The sequence below is a fragment of the Suricata suricatta genome, chromosome 9 (assembly GCF_006229205.1).
Source record: "Suricata suricatta isolate VVHF042 chromosome 9, meerkat_22Aug2017_6uvM2_HiC, whole genome shotgun sequence".
Taxonomy (NCBI): Eukaryota; Metazoa; Chordata; class Mammalia; order Carnivora; family Herpestidae; genus Suricata; species Suricata suricatta.
The window spans coordinates 72,156,469-72,173,779 of record NC_043708.1 but is presented as its reverse complement, the minus strand read 5'-3'; the positions used below and the strand labels follow the sequence as shown (position 1 = coordinate 72,173,779).

Genomic DNA, 17,311 nt, shown 5'->3' with positions numbered 1-17,311 from the left:
AAAATACAAGCCCTTGTAATATCCCCTTCCTTCCTGTATAAAAACCCCGTGGAAGAGGACAGAAGTTTGTTTAGGACTCAAGAGTTACCAATAATATCGTTATCCCTCAGCACCCAGTTGTGCCAAATCCTCACACTCTACTTTCAGTCTTATCTCCAGAAAGCACAACCTTCACTGTAATAGATCTTTGTAGTGACCTGAATGCCAATACCTGTTTGCCTTTACATGGGAAAGTCAACAATTTTCCTGAACTGTTATGCCTCAGGGTTATACCAAAAGCCCTACTCATTTTTCTCAAATTCTGAAGGCTGATTTGCTGATGTCACTTTTTCTTTTCCAGAATTCTTCCTTTTTGCAATATGTGGATGATCTCCTCCTCTGTCTCCCCTCAAAGGAGACATCCTTGGAGGATACTCTCCATCTCTTCTGAGAATTAGCCAAAAAAAAAAAAAAAAAAAAAAAAGACATAAAATGTCAAAAGAGAAGCTCCAGATTTGCAAACCTAAAGTTAAATACTTGGGGCATCTAATCACTGATCGTGGCCTCCATCTAGACCCAGACAGCAGTCAGGGCATTCTACCCTTCCCCTGCCACAGTGCAAAGAAGAGTTCAGAGGATCTGGAGCACTAGCAGTGTACTAAAGAACTGGATTCCACTGCTTTTGTTTTTTGTTTGTTCTTTTTTTTTTTTTTTTTTTTTTTGGCATAGTCCAGGGTTTATAGTCTCTTCCTAAAGCTGATCAGACCAAACCTCTCATCTGGTCAAAAAGTCTCAAGAATCCTCATTAAAGACAGCCTTCATGACTTACCTGCACTGCGCACCTTAATTACAAGTTGCCTTCCCACCCCCCCCCACAACAGAACCGGAAGTGCCATGGGGAATCAACATAGGCCCATAGGATATCAGAGCAAACAATTAGATCCTGTAGCTAAGGGCCTCCCTTCTCATGAGGCCAACAGCAGCTACTGGCAACTTGCTACAACATATAAAAGAAAGAGTGATGGGCTCTCTACTTACCATCCATGTGCCCCACTCTGTAGACACTTTGCTTCACTCTCCTTGCACTCAGCTCTTATCTACGGGCAGGCTAACCTTCAATGAACAATTTTTGCTTCTCGCCCCCTCATGTGACCACTGCTTCCTGTAACACCTTAAACCCCATCCGCTTCTTCTTCTGCCAACTGATGAAATCTCTCATGACTGTTTAAGGCTGACTAACCAACTTTCAACCCCTTGGATTGATTTAGAAGAAATGTTTCTCAAGAATGCTGAATTAATCTGGCTTACTGACAGATCCCGTTTAAAGGATCAGAGCGGTCACCACCTAGCCAGTTATGCTACAGTATCTTTAACTGAAACCACTGAGGCTAAACCCATACCAAAGGCCACTTCTGGCTCAGAAGGCAGAACTCTTGACCTTAACTAGAGCCAGTTTCTAGGTAAAGATAAAGCTGCTAACATCTATTCCAGTAGTAGATACACCTTTGGTCTTGCTCATGATTTTGGTATGCTATGGAAACAAAGAGGTTTCTTGGCTTCTTCTGAACAGAAGATAAAAAATAGTTCTTATGTATTAGACCTATTAAATGCTATCTGGGGTGCCTGGTGGCTCAGCTGGCTGAGCATCCAACTTCAGCTTAGGTTATGATCTCCCAGTTCATGAGTTCAAGTCCCACATTGGACTCTGTGCTGACAGCTCAGAGCCTGGAGCCTGCTTTGGATGCTGTTTCTTCCTCTTTCTCTGCCTCGCCCCCCAAATAAATAAACATTAAAAAAATTTTTAAATGCTATTCAACAGCCCGGATTTGGTGATCATTAAAATTCCAGGATATTCTATGGTAAACAGAGAAAAGCAAAGGAAATCATTTGGCTGATGTAGCTACTAATTCAGCAGCTTTAAGTCAGCCCCTCACCTTTAATAAAGGCACCTGCAACTTCCATGCCTCTTGAATTTGCTGATGATCAAAGAGGCAAAATAGCAGAAGCTCAACAGTTAAATGTTTGGCAAAATAGAAAGAAATGAACAGACTTCAAATAAAATCAATGGATAGATCTTATCAACCCATCTTCCGTGGTTGCCTATAGAGACAGTCCTGCAATATATACATGATTTGGCACATTAGAAGTGAGAAGATGGTCTCATTGGGAAGACAATACTACTAGAAGCCACCTCACAGGTAAACCTGAGTTATTAGATTTGCCTAAAACATAATTCTGGAGAGCCTATTCATACTTGTATGGGACATTTCCCTTTGCCTTCAGGACCTTCAAGGTATGGCAAATGGACTCCATCCGGTTGCCTCCCTCCCAAGGATATAAACATATATTAGCAATGATTTGTAAGTTTTCTCAGTAGGTAGATTGAGTCTTTTCATGTTGGAGACCCACCACCAGAACAGCAGGCAAGACATTGTTAGAAAAGATTATTCCTACCTAGAGAGTTCCTTCTAAACTTCATAGCGATTTAGAATCTCATTTTACTAGCCAAGTAATCCAATCTCTCTGCAAAATGTGGCCCATTCTGCAACATTTCCACTGTGCTTATCACCCCCACTCTTTAGGATTGGTAGAATGTACTAGTGGAATCATTAAAGTAGCTAAACTAATAGTGTCTTTTAAACTGCCTCGGCCTAAAGTTCTGCTCCTGGTCTTGCTTAACTCCTCTTGGAAAGAACAGATAATCTCTTTTTGAACTTACTACTGGCAGGTCTATGAGGCTAGATAAAAGCATGTATCAACTAGTTTTGCTTAAAGGAAATTCCTAACCTAACTCATGGATTCATATTTCTCATTTAGAAAAGGGTCTTCCTCCTAAATGGTCTTCTGTACCTACCAGAGGCATCCAACTAAGAATTTCCAGAAAACTTAAACCTATTCCAAGTGATGCTTTGAGTCTGGACTAGAAGCCACCAGCATCTGATGTAGACTGCTTTTGCAAAAGTCGGGACCAGACCAATTTATCAATCCTTTATCATAGTTCTGACCCTTTGTTTAACCCTTTGGTTTCCTTTCATTGCTGAAATCTCTTTGGTTAAGTTACTCTAATTACGTTATTGTTTCCCATTTCCCAAAACAAAACAAAACAAAACAAAACAAAACCCAGAGATGCCAATTATTGCAGTAATACATGAATTAAGCTGGTTGAAATTCTTAAATTATTCCTTCTTTTTAGAATCCTTATGATCTTTGCTCTTTCACACAAAGTTGGGATTCTCCACTGGTGGTAAAATCCCTCTTTTGGCTAAAACCCAGTTCTACTACTATAGTATCTTCTCATTCTTATATTGGTGTTGCTATTATCCTCCTTTAGTTTCTTTTCCTTTCTTTCATTTAAAGAAATGATTTTCCTGACTTGATGCCTCCTCCCTCTTTTCTCACAGAGGAAAAACAGTCATATAAATATCCCAGGAGTTCAGTACAGGCAGAAAATTTTTCTGACTATTGCATCTGCCATCAGGCAACTACAGGCTATGGAAGATACAGTGCCCCTTTGGTCATACCCATTCACAACCTCTCTTTTCTCTCCAACTTCATCATAAATCAGACAGCCCCTTTTGACCTTACTTACCATGTTAAAATAGCCTTACCTCCTTGGAAAGGGAGACCCTCCTTGCTTTACCTTAATCCCAGCTCAAGAACTGACCTGCTCAAATCTCCCATGGATAGCCACCCTCCAATCCTGTTCTAAACTTCATCAAGAATTAGCTGCCAGGGGTGCCTGGGTGGCATAGTCAGTCAAGCGACTGACTCTTGATCAGGTCAGGATTTCATGGTTTGGTTTGTGAGTTTGAGCTCCAGTTCAGCTTCATGCTGATGGCGAGGAGCCTGCTTGGGATTCTGTCTCTCCTTCTCTCTGCCCTCCCCTGCTTGTGCTCTCTCTCTCTCTCTCTTTCTCAAAATAAATAAATAAACTTAAAAAATTTAAAAAAGAGAATTACCTGCCACTTGCCTTGGCACATAAAAATATACAGGAGTCTGACTGATTTTCCAATAGACACTTCTGACTGTGAGATCCTCTTTTGTACGAGGTTCTTTCAACTAAGCTATGCCATCAAAAGAAGCATTTATCTGGCTGCTTGAACAAAATAGACCCCTGGTTTTCTCCTGTCCTACCCTCCATACCTACAAATGACTCTACCCATAATCAGACTTAAAAAGGAGTATTTTGCCCTCCCACGGGACATATTTTTGCCCATGCCTACAAGTGGCAACCTTGGCACTTTTTACCTGCCTAGAGAGTCAGAAAATAACAGAACAATATCTCCTAGGTTATTCAATCTCTCCTTTCACTATACTTCAGTTGGTCACAGGGATCTCTCCTGCCCTAAATACGTACTATAGAAACAAGAGAGTTCTCTCCATTATAAAAGACTACCCAGATGATAACTTCTCCAAATAGGAAGACAATGGCTATGGACATTCTCAGGACTGTGACCTTCTACAGGGTACAACCCTAATGAAGGAATGGATTTGGGGATCCTTTTTTCTGGCGGGATCTGCTGCAAATAGGTCATGGTTAAGAATCTGCCCTGGACTGTTAATAGAATAGCCAGATCTGGGGGGCATGGGTGGCTCAGTTGGTTAAGCATCCGACTCTTGATCTCAGCTCAGGTCTTGATCTAGGGTTGTGACACTGCTGGGCTTGGAGCCTACTTAAAAAAAAAAAAAAAGAAAAATAGAATAGCCTGATCCACTGCTAGGGCCATTAGAGCTCAAGGGTCTCTAGATTGCCCTGCCTCAGTTGTACAAGACAACAGAAGAGATTTGGATTACTTCCTGGATGTTGACCAAGTCTGTGCCATCACTAATACTTCCTGCTGCACCTCGATTAACACCTTATAACAGGCTGAATTGGAAAGTGCCACTTGCCATCATTAAAAGGAGTTTTTCTAGCCTTCTAACTCACTTTCATTTTAAGTTTTCAGACCTTTTCTGTTAACTCCCCACAGTACTCCCCTTCTAAGATCTGGATTACAAATAATCATACTTATTATTTTTCTTAAGTATTCCTTTTTAATTATAATTACATTACTGATGCTTTGTATGTCTTCCTGTTGTTTGACCATCCAAGATGTCAAAATTACGGACACACTAAGTCTTAAAATAATCAACCATGGCTATCCATTGGCAACCCCTGAAGATAAGTTAACTATCAACTTCATGGACTTTTAAGATGAGGACAATGCCTAAGACTTGCTTTCTGAAAACCTCTTTGTTGCTGTGACTATATGCTCTCAGTGGCATTCATTATAACATTTCATTTTCCCTCCTCTGGGGGGCGTGACCTTCTAGGAATGAACCTTCCTAAATAAGTAAACCACAGATGATCCAATGGTTTGTCATTAATGATTTCCAAGGAAAGGTCTTGGTCAAAGGGGGAAATATGAAAAGAAAACACTGAAATGGAATCACTGCTGTCAGGAAAAATGGAGTCAGGAGGCCATTAGGGAAGTGGGGCTTATGCAAGTCCATCTCTGGAGAAAACATGAACTTTAAATACAGTTCACTGCCAAACTGCAATATCTTGGCTTCCTGCAGTTCAAGAAAGCCAGTTTGAAATTTAACTGAAATTAGACTGTTTCAGTCAATCATAATTTTGCAAAACATTTTACATAAGTCTTCTTGGAATCTCCCCCACCCTCCTTTTGTTTTCTTTTTCTTTTTTTGCCTTTAAAGGCTCTGCTTTTTCCCCTCAGAGGAGCACTATTTGGTTTTCCTCTCAAATCTAGTCTCCCAAATTGCAATTCCTAAAACCGCAAAAAAATTCGCAGCCTCATCGCAAATTTTGCTTGACACATCTCAGACACAGGCTCACTTAATTTCATTCTGGAGTTGCAGGATACAAGGTTTAAAATTTTCTCTTTTCAAATCTCTCACGGTTTGCTCTAGACATCCGGGAATGGGGTTCCAAATAAAAGGTTTTCTGGATCTCCCCCGGCTTCCAGCCCTCTTCTGGAATAGACTTCCTAGAGGGAAACTTCAGCCCTGTGCACATAGGGATACAGTGGTAGATGTCCCCAGAGAGTAGGGTGGGGCGTGCTGCAAAGAATGCAGATTAAGTTGTTAGCCTATCCTCGGGCGATTGAATCTGGGTGTGTAGCCATGGAGATGGGGGCAGGCCTGCGTGTTCGGCTGTTATTGGTTGGGGACTCCGGGCTGGGATATAAGCCAGCAGCGAGTAACAGTGCTCTCACAGTGCACACCGCACCCGGCGGGGACAGCTCGACGTAGGGCGGTCCTGCTCAGCAGACCGGATCCGAGGGGAGAAGGGCGGGCTCCTCAGGCGGCGGTGACACCATGGAGAACCGGTGAGACGAGCACCAGGCCCGGGGAACCTGGGAGGTCCCTGGGAGGGGGAATGGCTGTCACTGAGACCTGGAAGCCCGACACCTGGGCCCTGGGGGACCTGGAGAGAGAGCGAGTGTTCGGCGAGATGTAGAGACGCCTGGCGGGGGGAACCCTTGGCGCTGCAGAGCGGCAGAGCAGTGAGACGGCCAGCCACAGCCGGGGCGGCGCACGCAGGAATCGGGTAGTGGTGGCGCCACCGGAGCAGGAAGGGGACACGTGTGGTACCGTGCACTCTACTTGGGAAAGAGGGCGGGTGTATTTTATGTGCGTGTGCGCACTCACTGATGTGCAAGTTGTAGGGAAGGCGTATTCCCTATCCTCCAGCCACGCCGACCAGCAGCCGGGAAGAGATCAACGCACTCACTCCTTGTGCTTTTCACTTCCTCTGCGGAGTCTAAGTAAAGCCGCGAGGTTCTTTTGGTTCTTCTTTCAGAGGAGAGCTCTCTGAAGTTCCTCTCAGCACCTCTTTTCCCTCCAAATTGGAGATCCAATTAAACTAAGTCGGGGACGCGGCGCCTGGCTGGCTTAAGCACTGGAGTATGTGACTCTTGATCTCAGAGTCGTGAGTTCGAGCCTCACGTTGGGCTTGGAGCCTACTTAAAAATTTAAAAGAAAAATTTATTTTTGTATTTAGAAAAATTTTTTTAGTGTTTATTTTTGAGAGAGACATAGCGTGAGCGGGGGAGGGGCAGACAGAGAGGGAGACACAGAATCCGAAGCAGGCTCCAGGCTCTGAGCTGTCAGCACAGAGCCCGGCCCCGGGGAGAGGCAGCGAGACAGAGACAGAGAGAGACCGACACAAAATCCCATGCAGGCCCCAGGCTCTGAGCTGTCAGCACAGAGCCCAAGGCGGGGCTCGAACTCAGGAACTGGGAGATCATGACCTGAGCTGAAGTCCCACACTTAATTAACTGACTGAGCCACCCAGGCGCCCCTAAAAGAAAAAAAATTAAAATAAGTTGTGGATGAAGTCTCCAAGGAGAGAAGGAAATTCTTATTAATTGAACAAGTCCTATAAGCAGTCGCTAGACATGCTAGGTGACCAGGGCTTCATACTTCTTTCATTTCTTTTGCACCTCTTGGGGATGCTCTTTGATTAACTTTTTACTATTTCATTGCTTCTCTCTCCTGCATCCTGTGGCTCCAGCTCCCCTGTCCCCACCCCTATCCCTTACCCAGCTACTTCCCAGAGGGTAGCCTGTTGTAGAGTTATCTGGTTTCAAGGGCTCTGCTTTTGAAGAGAAGAATTTCCTTTGGAGGCTTGGTTAGCTGTGTTCAGCTCTGTCACACCTCAGTTCCACTTGTCCCCTCCTTCAACTTTTGATTTTTCCAGATGGGTGTTTAAGAATTAGACTGGAATTGTGAGAGGTTCTGGTTCTTGGGGATGTGTGGGTATGGTAAGTGCATGTGGTTAGGTCTCTGAACTGCAAAGAACCTTGGTGAAGAGAAGAGAGATGGGAGAGGGTTGGGAGGAGAACAAAGGCAGGGAGCGGAGCTTACTGATAAATTTTTAATTAATTTTCAAACTACCTATAAGATAGGTGGGGTCAAGATAGGTGTGGCCAATTACCGACCTTTCTTTTTACCTGAGGAAAGAATTTGAAACATACTTATTTGTTTAAAAAGACAGAATTGAGTCTAAGAACCCAGGTTGACTTCTGCTTTCCTCTAGACCGGAAGTCACTAAACCTGGTTTTTTAATCAGAATTACCTAGGACAGTTGTAAAAAAAAAAAAAAAAAAAAAAGATCCTAGGGATACTGCCCAGAATTATGGATCTCTAGGCTCAGAATTTGTATTTTCAATCAGATGCTGAAACAGGTCTGTTTCAGCCACTGACAACCAAAGTTGTGGACTCCGTCTGCTCCTTTTGTGCTTGATTAGTCTTGAATTACTCCTTGCAATTTCATTTGACAGGGATCTATATTGGTATGGGTGTCCCAGAAATAGGAATCTGGGGGAACTAACTGGCACATAGATTACTATCATGGAGTGTTCCCATTGCCTTTTTTGGGGGGCGGGGGTCAACCAATAAAAGTGTCTGAGGGAGGAATTGGAGGGCATAGATCCAAAAGGAAATTGGGTTTATCTTTGCCTTCAGGGTAGTAATTACATTTTGAGTGTCCTACTGATAGGTTGGAGGATTGGAGGGTTGGGCATTATATTGGGTTTGTCACTGCTCTAAGGAAGGTCTTAATACCATTTCGAGTATACTTTTCAGCCTTCATCCTCAGTCCTTTTACTTTCTTGATTTATTATTTCCCTGTACTTCTCTGTAGACTTATCATCCCTTCCTCTCTAAATCCTTCTCATAAAGAGAAATAATTAAACCTGCCAGTGGTAGCAAAACTGAATTTGGGGCTGGGGGTGGAAACACAGGCATCATTAACTTTTGCCAGGCTCTGGAATGAGGAGGGTCTTTCCCATCATACTTTCAGTGGGTCTGATTCAGAAAGAGGAGTGGGTGGGTGGATGAGCGTAGTGTGGCCCCTGCTAAGAGAGAGGATCCGCCCTTGTAGGGTAGCTCTTTGGCCTCTTCTGGGTCTCCTCCCACCCCAGCACTCCTAGCAGCCTTTGTGAACTGAAGGTAATTAGTCTATGATGCCCTTGGAATGGGAGCAAAACATAACCTGATTTTCCTTTTCTCCTAGATTTACCTATGAAGATTATGAGAACACTGCAAAATGGCTTCTGTGCCGCACCAAGCACCGACCTCAAGTGGCAGTGATCTGTGGTTCTGGGTTAGGAGGTCTGGCCAATAAATTAACTGAGGCCCAGAGTTTTGACTACAGTGAGATACCAAACTTTTCCCAAAGTACAGGTACTGGCAAAGGGGAGTGAGGGATTGGACTGAGGGATACTGATGGGATTCTGATGAGAAGGCCCTGCTTTTACCAGCCCTGCACCTAATTATCCTGAATAGCATTTGACTAAAGACAACCTGGTTAAGAGAGGAAAAAAAGACCACTAAGAATCAGAATGATCTTAGAAGGAAATTCCCCCAGTAGAAATTTCATAATACAGACGGGACGTGTGTGGCAATGGTAGCATATGATGACGTATTTTTTATGCTCTAATGATTCAGAGCCCCTTAAAGCTCTGCAGCACCTCACTCGCACTCCTCCCCCATTCACGCCGTGGTCACCCACCAGCATACATCCCTCCCATTTCTTTCAGTCTGCGGATTATATGGACAAAGTCAGGTGACCCCTGTCCTGTCTTCCTGCCATTCCCAAACTCCCCAGCTCTAGCTCCTATCTCGGGATAAGGCACTCACTGGTGCACAGCAACAAATGAACACACTGACTGCTGTGTTCTTGCAGACACAATACACATCTGACACACGAATGCACAAGACCTGATTCACACTGATGCTTTGAAGGAGGGAAAGAGCAGGTGTTCCCTGTGCACCCTGGAGCAATGATGGATCTGAGGGTAGCATATCCAGCATCCTAATAACAGCCAGGAAACTCTAAGGCTGTGGTTAGAAGGGCCAGGGCCAGGGTACCTGGCTGGCATAGTGGATAGAGAATGCAACTCTTGGTCTCAGGTGTGAGTTTGAGTCCCATGTTGGGGGTAGCCTTTCCTTAAAAAAAGGGGGGCGGGGAGGGCGCCTGGGTGGCTCAGTCGGTTAAGCGTCCAGCTTCAGCTCAGGTCATGATTTCATGGTTCATGGGTTCAAGCCCCACATTGGGCTTTGTGCTGACAGCTAGCTCAAGAGGCTGAAGCCTGTTTCAGATTCTGTATCTCTCTCTCTCTCCCGCTCTCTCTCCCTCCCTCTCTCTCTCTCTCCCTGACCCTCCCCTGCTCGTGCTGTCTCTCAAAATAAATAAATAAATAATAAAAAAAATAATGAAAAACAAAAAGAAAGGGCCATGCCTTAAACTTCATGAGTAAGGAAAATAACAATTTAGAGTGACACACGAATCCTCGCAGCTAATGTAAGATGAATTTTTGAGCAAGTAAAAGTTGCCCCTAACATGACCCACCTACTTTGTGGGATGCTTGAGAGTCACGATCTGTCCATCCCCTTTTAACACTGAAAAAGTAGACTGGTATGAAAGAAAAATGAGGTGGATAGTCTCCTATAAGTGATAACTTGGATTAACCCTGAGGGTTTATGGGTCCACCGTGGGCCTCCCGTAGAGGCCCTGCACTGCCCTTCACCACTCTCCACTTCCCTTCAGCATTCTCCATGTTGGCTGAATACTGTTGTCTTTTTTTTTTAATTAATGTTTATTATTTTTGAGAGAGAGAGAGACAAAGCACAAGCAGGGGAGGGGTAGAGAGGGAGACAGAATCCCAAGCGGGGTAGGCTCTAAGCTGTCAGCATAGAGTCCTATGTGGGGCTGCAACGCACAAACTGAGACCATGTACTGAGCCAAAGTCGTGCTTAACAGCCTCCTAGGTGCCCCCTTGTGTGTGTGTGTGTGTGTGTGTGTGTGTGTGTGTGTGTGTGTTATTTTGAGAGAGAGCATGGGAGGGTTAAAGAATGGGGGAGACTCTCAAGCAGACTCTGCTCTGCTGTCAGTGAGGACCCCAACTCCGGGCTGGATCCTAGGACGACATCATAACCTGATCTCATCAAGGTCAAGAGACACCTTACTGACTGAGTCACCCAGGTGCCCCTGCTGCTGCCCCCCACCCCTCCTGTGTTGGCTGAATCTTTTAAATTTACCGACAGTTTCTACTAAGGGCTTATGAAACTTATTAGGTTAACAACCTTAGCCAGTTCTCTGGGAAAAAAGGGGTGGGAGGGACCGAGTAAAATAAGTACAAAGGTAGTTTATATGGTTTACTTATTCTCAGATAACTAACTTCGCATGATATATTTATTAATTTTATAAATTTCCACCTTCCTTCCTCTTTTCTCCAGAGAGTTAAGACTTTGCACAGATATTTTTCAAACCCTTTGGAGCAAGATTGGAAGATCAAAGCAGGGAGGTGGGGATGGAGGTTGGGTAAAGAAATATTAAAAAGAGGGCAAAGTGCAAAGTTTTCTAAGGGAAAGAGCAATGACATTGGCCCCACCCGCAATTCCTCCCTCCCACTGAGAAAGGCACTGCACTAAATTATTAGTGGATTAATTTTTAAACTTTATCAGCCTATTTTTTATATTCAGGTTTTCCTAACTCTGTCATCTCTGCATTATTACTGGTAATTAAAAAAAATTTTTTTTTTTTTTTGAGATACAGAGAGAGACAGTGTGAGCAAGGGAGGGTCAGACAGAGAGGGAGATACAGAATTCGAAGCAGCTCCAGGCTCTGAGCTAGCTGTCAGCACAGAGCCCGACGTGGGGCTTGAACCCATGAACCATGAGATCATGACCCAAACCAAAGCTGGACACTTAACTTACTGAGCCAACCAGGAGCCCCTGGTAATTTTTTTTTTAAACAAACTTTTTGTCTCTGACTATCGCTGAACTCTTTTTCTTAATTTTGGTCCCTCTCTCTTGACCACCCATTCCCTAGGGGATAGGTTGGCTGCCTCCATTAGAGGAGAAATGCCAGGCAAGAGAAATGGTAATAATGGTTATTCTGTCTGTGTGGGGAGTTACTTTTGCATTCCCAAGCCACTGCAGGACCCACCGGGGGCAGTATTCCCAGAGGACTGTTTTGTGGGTCATCGTGGAGAAGACTTGCGTGGGTCCACACTCAGCTCCTTTCCCTGTTGTTCAGTAACCTTTTCAGGAAGCTAGAATATACTATGAACTCCCTTTCAAGAGTGAAGAGGCACATGGTTTAGTTAGGGTAATAAATAAGCATACACATTTTGAGAACTTTAGAAATTTTGGAAAAGTCTATAAGGACTGCATTCACTGCATTTATTATTACCCACTTTTTCTATATTTTTTGCTCACTTTTATTCTCTTGGAATATGGCTTGCTCATTCCTTTGAACTTTCTTAAAAAAAACAAACAAACCTGGAGCGCCTGGGTGGCTCAGTCAGTTAAGCTTCTGACTTCAGCTCAGGTCATGATCTCGTGGTTTGTGGGTTCGGGCCTGGTGTCAGGCTCTGTGCTGACAGCTAGCTCAGCCTGGAGCCTGCTTCGGATTCTGTGTCTCCCTCTCTCTCTGACTCTACCCTGCTCATGCTGTCTCGCTCTCTCTTAAAAATAAATAAAAAGAAAAAAAAACCCTTAAGACACCTGCGTGGCTCAGTTAGTTGAGCCAACTTGATATTGGCTCACCTCGATCCCAGGGTTGTGGAAACGAGCCCCGCATCAGTATCCAAGCTTAGCACGGAGAATCTTAAGCTAAGATTCTCTCTGTCTCTCCTTCTGCCCCCCTCCCCTGCTCACACTCTTTCTCTCTCTAAAATTAAAAAAAAATAATCTTTCCTGTGATATGTGGTTCACTTCAAACATCCTTACCCCCATTGCTCTAATCTCAGGATGTACTTATATAGTTATTGGTAAGTTTATGATTTATTCCTCTCTCTGCCAGACTTCAGCTTTCTGAAAGGAGTTAGTGATGTCATCTTTTGCTTAAGTATACCCTCCCACGTTGAGCACCATGAGTTGGCTTGTACTGGGTGTTCCGTGGATATGAGTTGTATGGAAACATTATCTCCGTTCTTCTTCCTTTCTATTGTACACAGTGCCAGGTCATGCCGGTCGACTGGTGTTTGGGTTCCTGAATGGCAGAGCCTGCGTGATAATGCAGGGCAGGTTCCACATGTATGAAGGCTACCCACTCTCCAAGGTAAATCAGGGGCATAAGCCTGGTTGGATCCAGAAGAAGGGGGAGAAAGTTCTCAGCCTCATTTCATGACCTAGCTACCTGGGCTAGGATGACTTTGGTCCCCTCCTTTCTCTTTCATGGTGTGTATCATGCATATATGTGTGGGTGGGTTGGTGGAAATTTTAAAGAACACTTTCTTATCGTTTATCTTTTGTCTGTAAGGTGACTTTCCCAGTGAGAGTTTTCTCCCTTCTGGGTGTGGACACCCTAGTAGTCACCAATGCAGCCGGAGGACTCAACCCCAAGTTCGAGGTTGGAGATATCATGCTGATCCGCGACCACATCAACCTCCCTGGTTTCAGTGGTTCGAACCCTCTTGTAGGGCCGAATGAGGAAAAGTATGTATCTTGTGTGTGTGTGTGTGTGTGTGTGTGTGTGTGTGTAATAGCTGGGTGCAGTTTAAGAACTTGTCTGGGAGTCAGAGCTCATTATGTTCCAATAATCTGAGATTCCAACCGGTGCCCTAGGTTTGGACTTCGCTTCCCTGCCATGTCTGATGCCTATGACCGGGATATGAGGCAGAAAGCTTACAGTGCCTGGAAACAAATGGGGGAGCAGAGAGAGCTGCAGGAGGGCACCTATGTGATGTTGGCAGGCCCCTCCTTCGAGACTATTGCCGAGTGTCGGCTGCTGCAGAAGCTGGGGGCAGATGCTGTTGGTGAGAAGGGGAACTCGGGCTAGAGGCTTGACCTGGGAGGGGTCTGGTAAAATAGGGGTGGAAAGATGTAAGACTGTAGACCTAGACTGTAAACTGGGAGAAGATTTGACTTAAGGGACCCTGACAGTTGTTTTCCCGCTCTCTCCTCAGGCATGAGCACAGTGCCAGAAGTTATAGTTGCAAGGCACTGTGGACTCCGAGTCTTTGGCTTCTCCCTCATCACTAACAAAGTGGTCACGGATTATGAAACCAAGGAGAAGGCCACTCACGAGGAAGTACTAGAGGCCGGGAAGAAAGCTGCACAGAAATTAGAACAGTTCATCTCTATTCTTATGGCCAGTATTCCACTGCCTGGCAAAGGCAGTTAACCAGCTCTGGAGAGGTCTGGCCTCTTCCTAAGAGGATCCAAGTAGCTATTACCTGCTTTGGCCCCTTGCTGGGGTCATGTTTCTCTGCCCTTCAGTAGTAGGAGAAAGGAGAGGAAGATCTGTTTCTCCTACAGGCCCTTCTGTGCTGGCTCCTCTGTTGCTCAGCTGTCTCAAAATAGTTTTTACCCCTCTTCTTCCTCAAGAGGTAGAGCCCACGCCCTACCACACAGCCATGTATTTGTTCTGGGTGTGATTTGGACTGTGAACTTGGCACACTACCTACTGCTATCTCTTTGAGATAAGATGATACCACATTCCTGAAGACTTCATTCCGCCTCCCACAAGGGCCAGACCACCCAGTCCAGTACCAATTCATATTCTGAGAATAAAAAAGATGAAATTATTTCTTCATGTTTCTGTGCATTTGGGGATAAGGCTTAGAGCACAGGCCAAGTTTGGCATGAAAGACTGAGATCACATGTCCAGTGTGACTATCTGCTTCTGAGACAAGCCTCTAAGAACTGAGAGGAGGTGGTGTGTCAATGCAGGAAGGGATGAGTGAACACCAAAGATGAAAGATACAGATGTTAGAAGATGAAGGAAGAGCTAACACCTGGTACAAGATGGCAGCTTTCCTCAGACCAGCCTTGCCTCTGACCTTTTCCTTCTGATTGTGTTGCTCCCTGTCTGCACCCTCATGAGTATCTGAACCAGTTCACTGGTCTTGGCTGATCCACAGTGCCTGCTTTGTTAAGCCCTGACTGTTTCCTGTTGGTTTCTTTCTCCTCCCTACTGTAACTTCTGCCATAATTAATGACAACCCAACATTCCTTCTCTGCATTCTGACAACGTTGTAGTGAATACTGAATACTACAATGCTACCTCTTTCTCTGCCAGCAGCCACTCCGTGTAGATTAGAGTTTTGCCAGCCCGGGGCGAACCTGTGAAGTTGGCTCATACTTCTCTTAGAGCATCTCCTTCCCTCTTGCTTCCTTTCTGGGTACTCGCCTTTCTCTTCACTTTTGCTCAGTCAGAACCCCCTTGTCACACAACATCAGGTGTTGCCCTTGTTGGTTCACTGCACTATTTTCACCATCAGTTTGCATTCAACCAGCTGGATGGCATATTTCAAAACCACACTACCTACCCAGGCCTCTTTGCCTTTTGATAAAAGATCTAGCTGGATGAGCCTCTAGTAGTAATGGCATTTCAATTTACAATGGAAAGCTTTCAAAACCTCTTAAATCATCCTTTGTTTGGTAACTGACCTAAGTACCTGACCCCACCAGCTCTAAAATCCTACCTGGACCTTGAGACAATCTCCTAGCATCTGCCATTTGTCCATAAGCAAGCTGGTTTAGAGGCAAGTACTATGTGTCCTTTAGATATGTATGCGACTTGTTCATCTAATGAGATGGCTTATAAACATTTCTTTTAATCAAGTTATTGAATTACCTCTGTAACAGTCAGCTAAGAATGTTAAACTGAGAATATAACAGTGGTTCTCTTTAACTGCCCTTCAATCTTAAGAGATATATTTGTGAAACCATTACCCGTTAATCTAGGATCATATAGAATATTGCACATGTTACATCTCTAATGGGAGCCCAAAAGATAGAGCCGTTGTATACACTGGACCTTGAGAACTGGGTTGCATAAGGGAAGTTTCATAGAAAACTTTTGAATTCAGCCCTAAAGGATGGAAGGCAGTAAAAGGATTTCACACAAGGTGAGCTAAAGCACAGGGCTATAAAACGTAGGCATGTTTGAGTCATCACAGGAGGTGTGATCAGAGCAGCACGTATCCAGGTCTCTAAGGAGACATGGGCAAACTACTTGGAAGTTACAAGAGATTGCAGGTGGTGTTCAGCTGTCTTCCCCTGATCTGGCTCTTAGTGAGATGGCTCAGGAATGAGAAGGACCATCTGAAAACATGTCCTAGAGAGACAAGTGGAATATTTAAGCACATCTCTAGCTTTTTAGACTTAGTAGATGGGTTTGCTCATTTACCCTGTAAAGGGCATCATAAATTAATTTCTAGATAGAATACTAGATTCAAGAAGAATATGTATTTGTTGTCCTTAAGATTCCCCCTCCTCCTCACTGTCTCTCTTCCCCTCCCCACCACTATAAATACACACATACATACGTACATACATACAAGTCTATGATAGGAATGGACATTAGGACTTTAAAAAAACAAAGGAATTGAGACAGATAATACCACTGCTGTCCCTTTAAAAGAAGGTGGGAGAGGCTACAGTTGTTTTTCCTGTGCTGTGCCCTCTGGTCTAAATCTGATTTGGCTTAGATTTGCATTCATTTTTTTCTTTGTAAACAGGCATCTGCTTTTCATAACCACTTTGTGTTTCTAAAGGACATCTTTTGAACAAACACTGGCTCTCTGCCTGGTTTTTCTGTTATTGTAAAATTGGACTTGAATGGAAATGGAAGATTTCCAGTCTTTAATCTTTTTGCCAGAATTTAGGTTTAGAAGAGATTAGATTTGATATTGTTTGGAGTGACCTTTTCAGGTCAAAGGCCCCCTACTCTTCTATTTGGTTTTCATTTTCACTTTTGTTCTGATTTTTTTCATTTTGGGAAACTTACAATCATTCTTCCCAATCTCTTTTTTTTCTTATTTTCTTTCTTTTTTCGCTGTTATTTTTTTTTTAATGTTTATTTTTGAGAGAGACAGAGTGTGAGCAAGGGAAGGGTAGAGAGAGAGGGAGACAGAATCCGCAGCAGGCTCCAGGCTCAGAGCTCTGGGCTGACAGCCCAGAGCCCCTTGTGAGCTCTAACTTGCAAACCCTGAGATCATGACCTGAGCCAAAGTTGGACACTTACCCAACTGAGCCACCCAGGTGCCCCTCATGGTTTGTTTTTTTTTAATGCCATTTTGCTTACTGGCTATTTGATTTTTTGGCCTTAGTCTTCCTTTTTCCTGTTTTCTTTGGAACTATCTCTACCTGAGGTCCTGCATAAAAGATTAGTAGGAATATAGTACTACTCTGTGTAGTACTGACGTATTCTAGTCCTATAAATGCAAACCATCAAAGTTGTCTAAGGTCAATTCCAGCTCAATATCTCACTGCTCCCCTCCTCCAACAATATACAATTGCCATCATGGTTAGTTTCAGTCCATCAAACAAAGTATGAAAATAATTTGATTGCTGGCAAAGGATAAAGTTGATA

General features: G+C 44.1%; 1 protein-coding gene and 1 non-coding gene across 2 annotated transcripts; both read left to right on the top strand.

The window, feature by feature from the left end:
- Nucleotides 1-6,180: 6,180 nt before the first annotated feature.
- On the top strand, nt 6,181-14,519 carry PNP (purine nucleoside phosphorylase). The gene is made up of 6 exons (XM_029951245.1): nt 6,181-6,308; nt 8,999-9,168; nt 12,948-13,051; nt 13,253-13,428; nt 13,558-13,748; nt 13,899-14,519. Exons 1-6 carry the CDS (start codon nt 6,298-6,300, stop codon nt 14,114-14,116), a joined length of 870 nt encoding a protein of 289 aa, XP_029807105.1. The 5' UTR covers nt 6,181-6,297; the 3' UTR covers nt 14,117-14,519.
- On the top strand, nt 10,223-10,373 carry LOC115303058. Its single transcript, XR_003913783.1, has one exon. It is a non-coding gene; the product is annotated as a U12 minor spliceosomal RNA (small nuclear RNA).
- Nucleotides 14,520-17,311: the final 2,792 nt, after the last annotated feature.

Coding starts and splice junctions, on each gene's coding strand:
- PNP (XM_029951245.1), top strand. Junction 9,169..12,947: donor AAACTTTTCCCAAAGTACAG/GTACTGGCAAAG, acceptor TATTGTACACAG/TGCCAGGTCATGCCGGTCGA. Junction 13,429..13,557: donor GTAGGGCCGAATGAGGAAAA/GTATGTATCTTG, acceptor CCGGTGCCCTAG/GTTTGGACTTCGCTTCCCTG.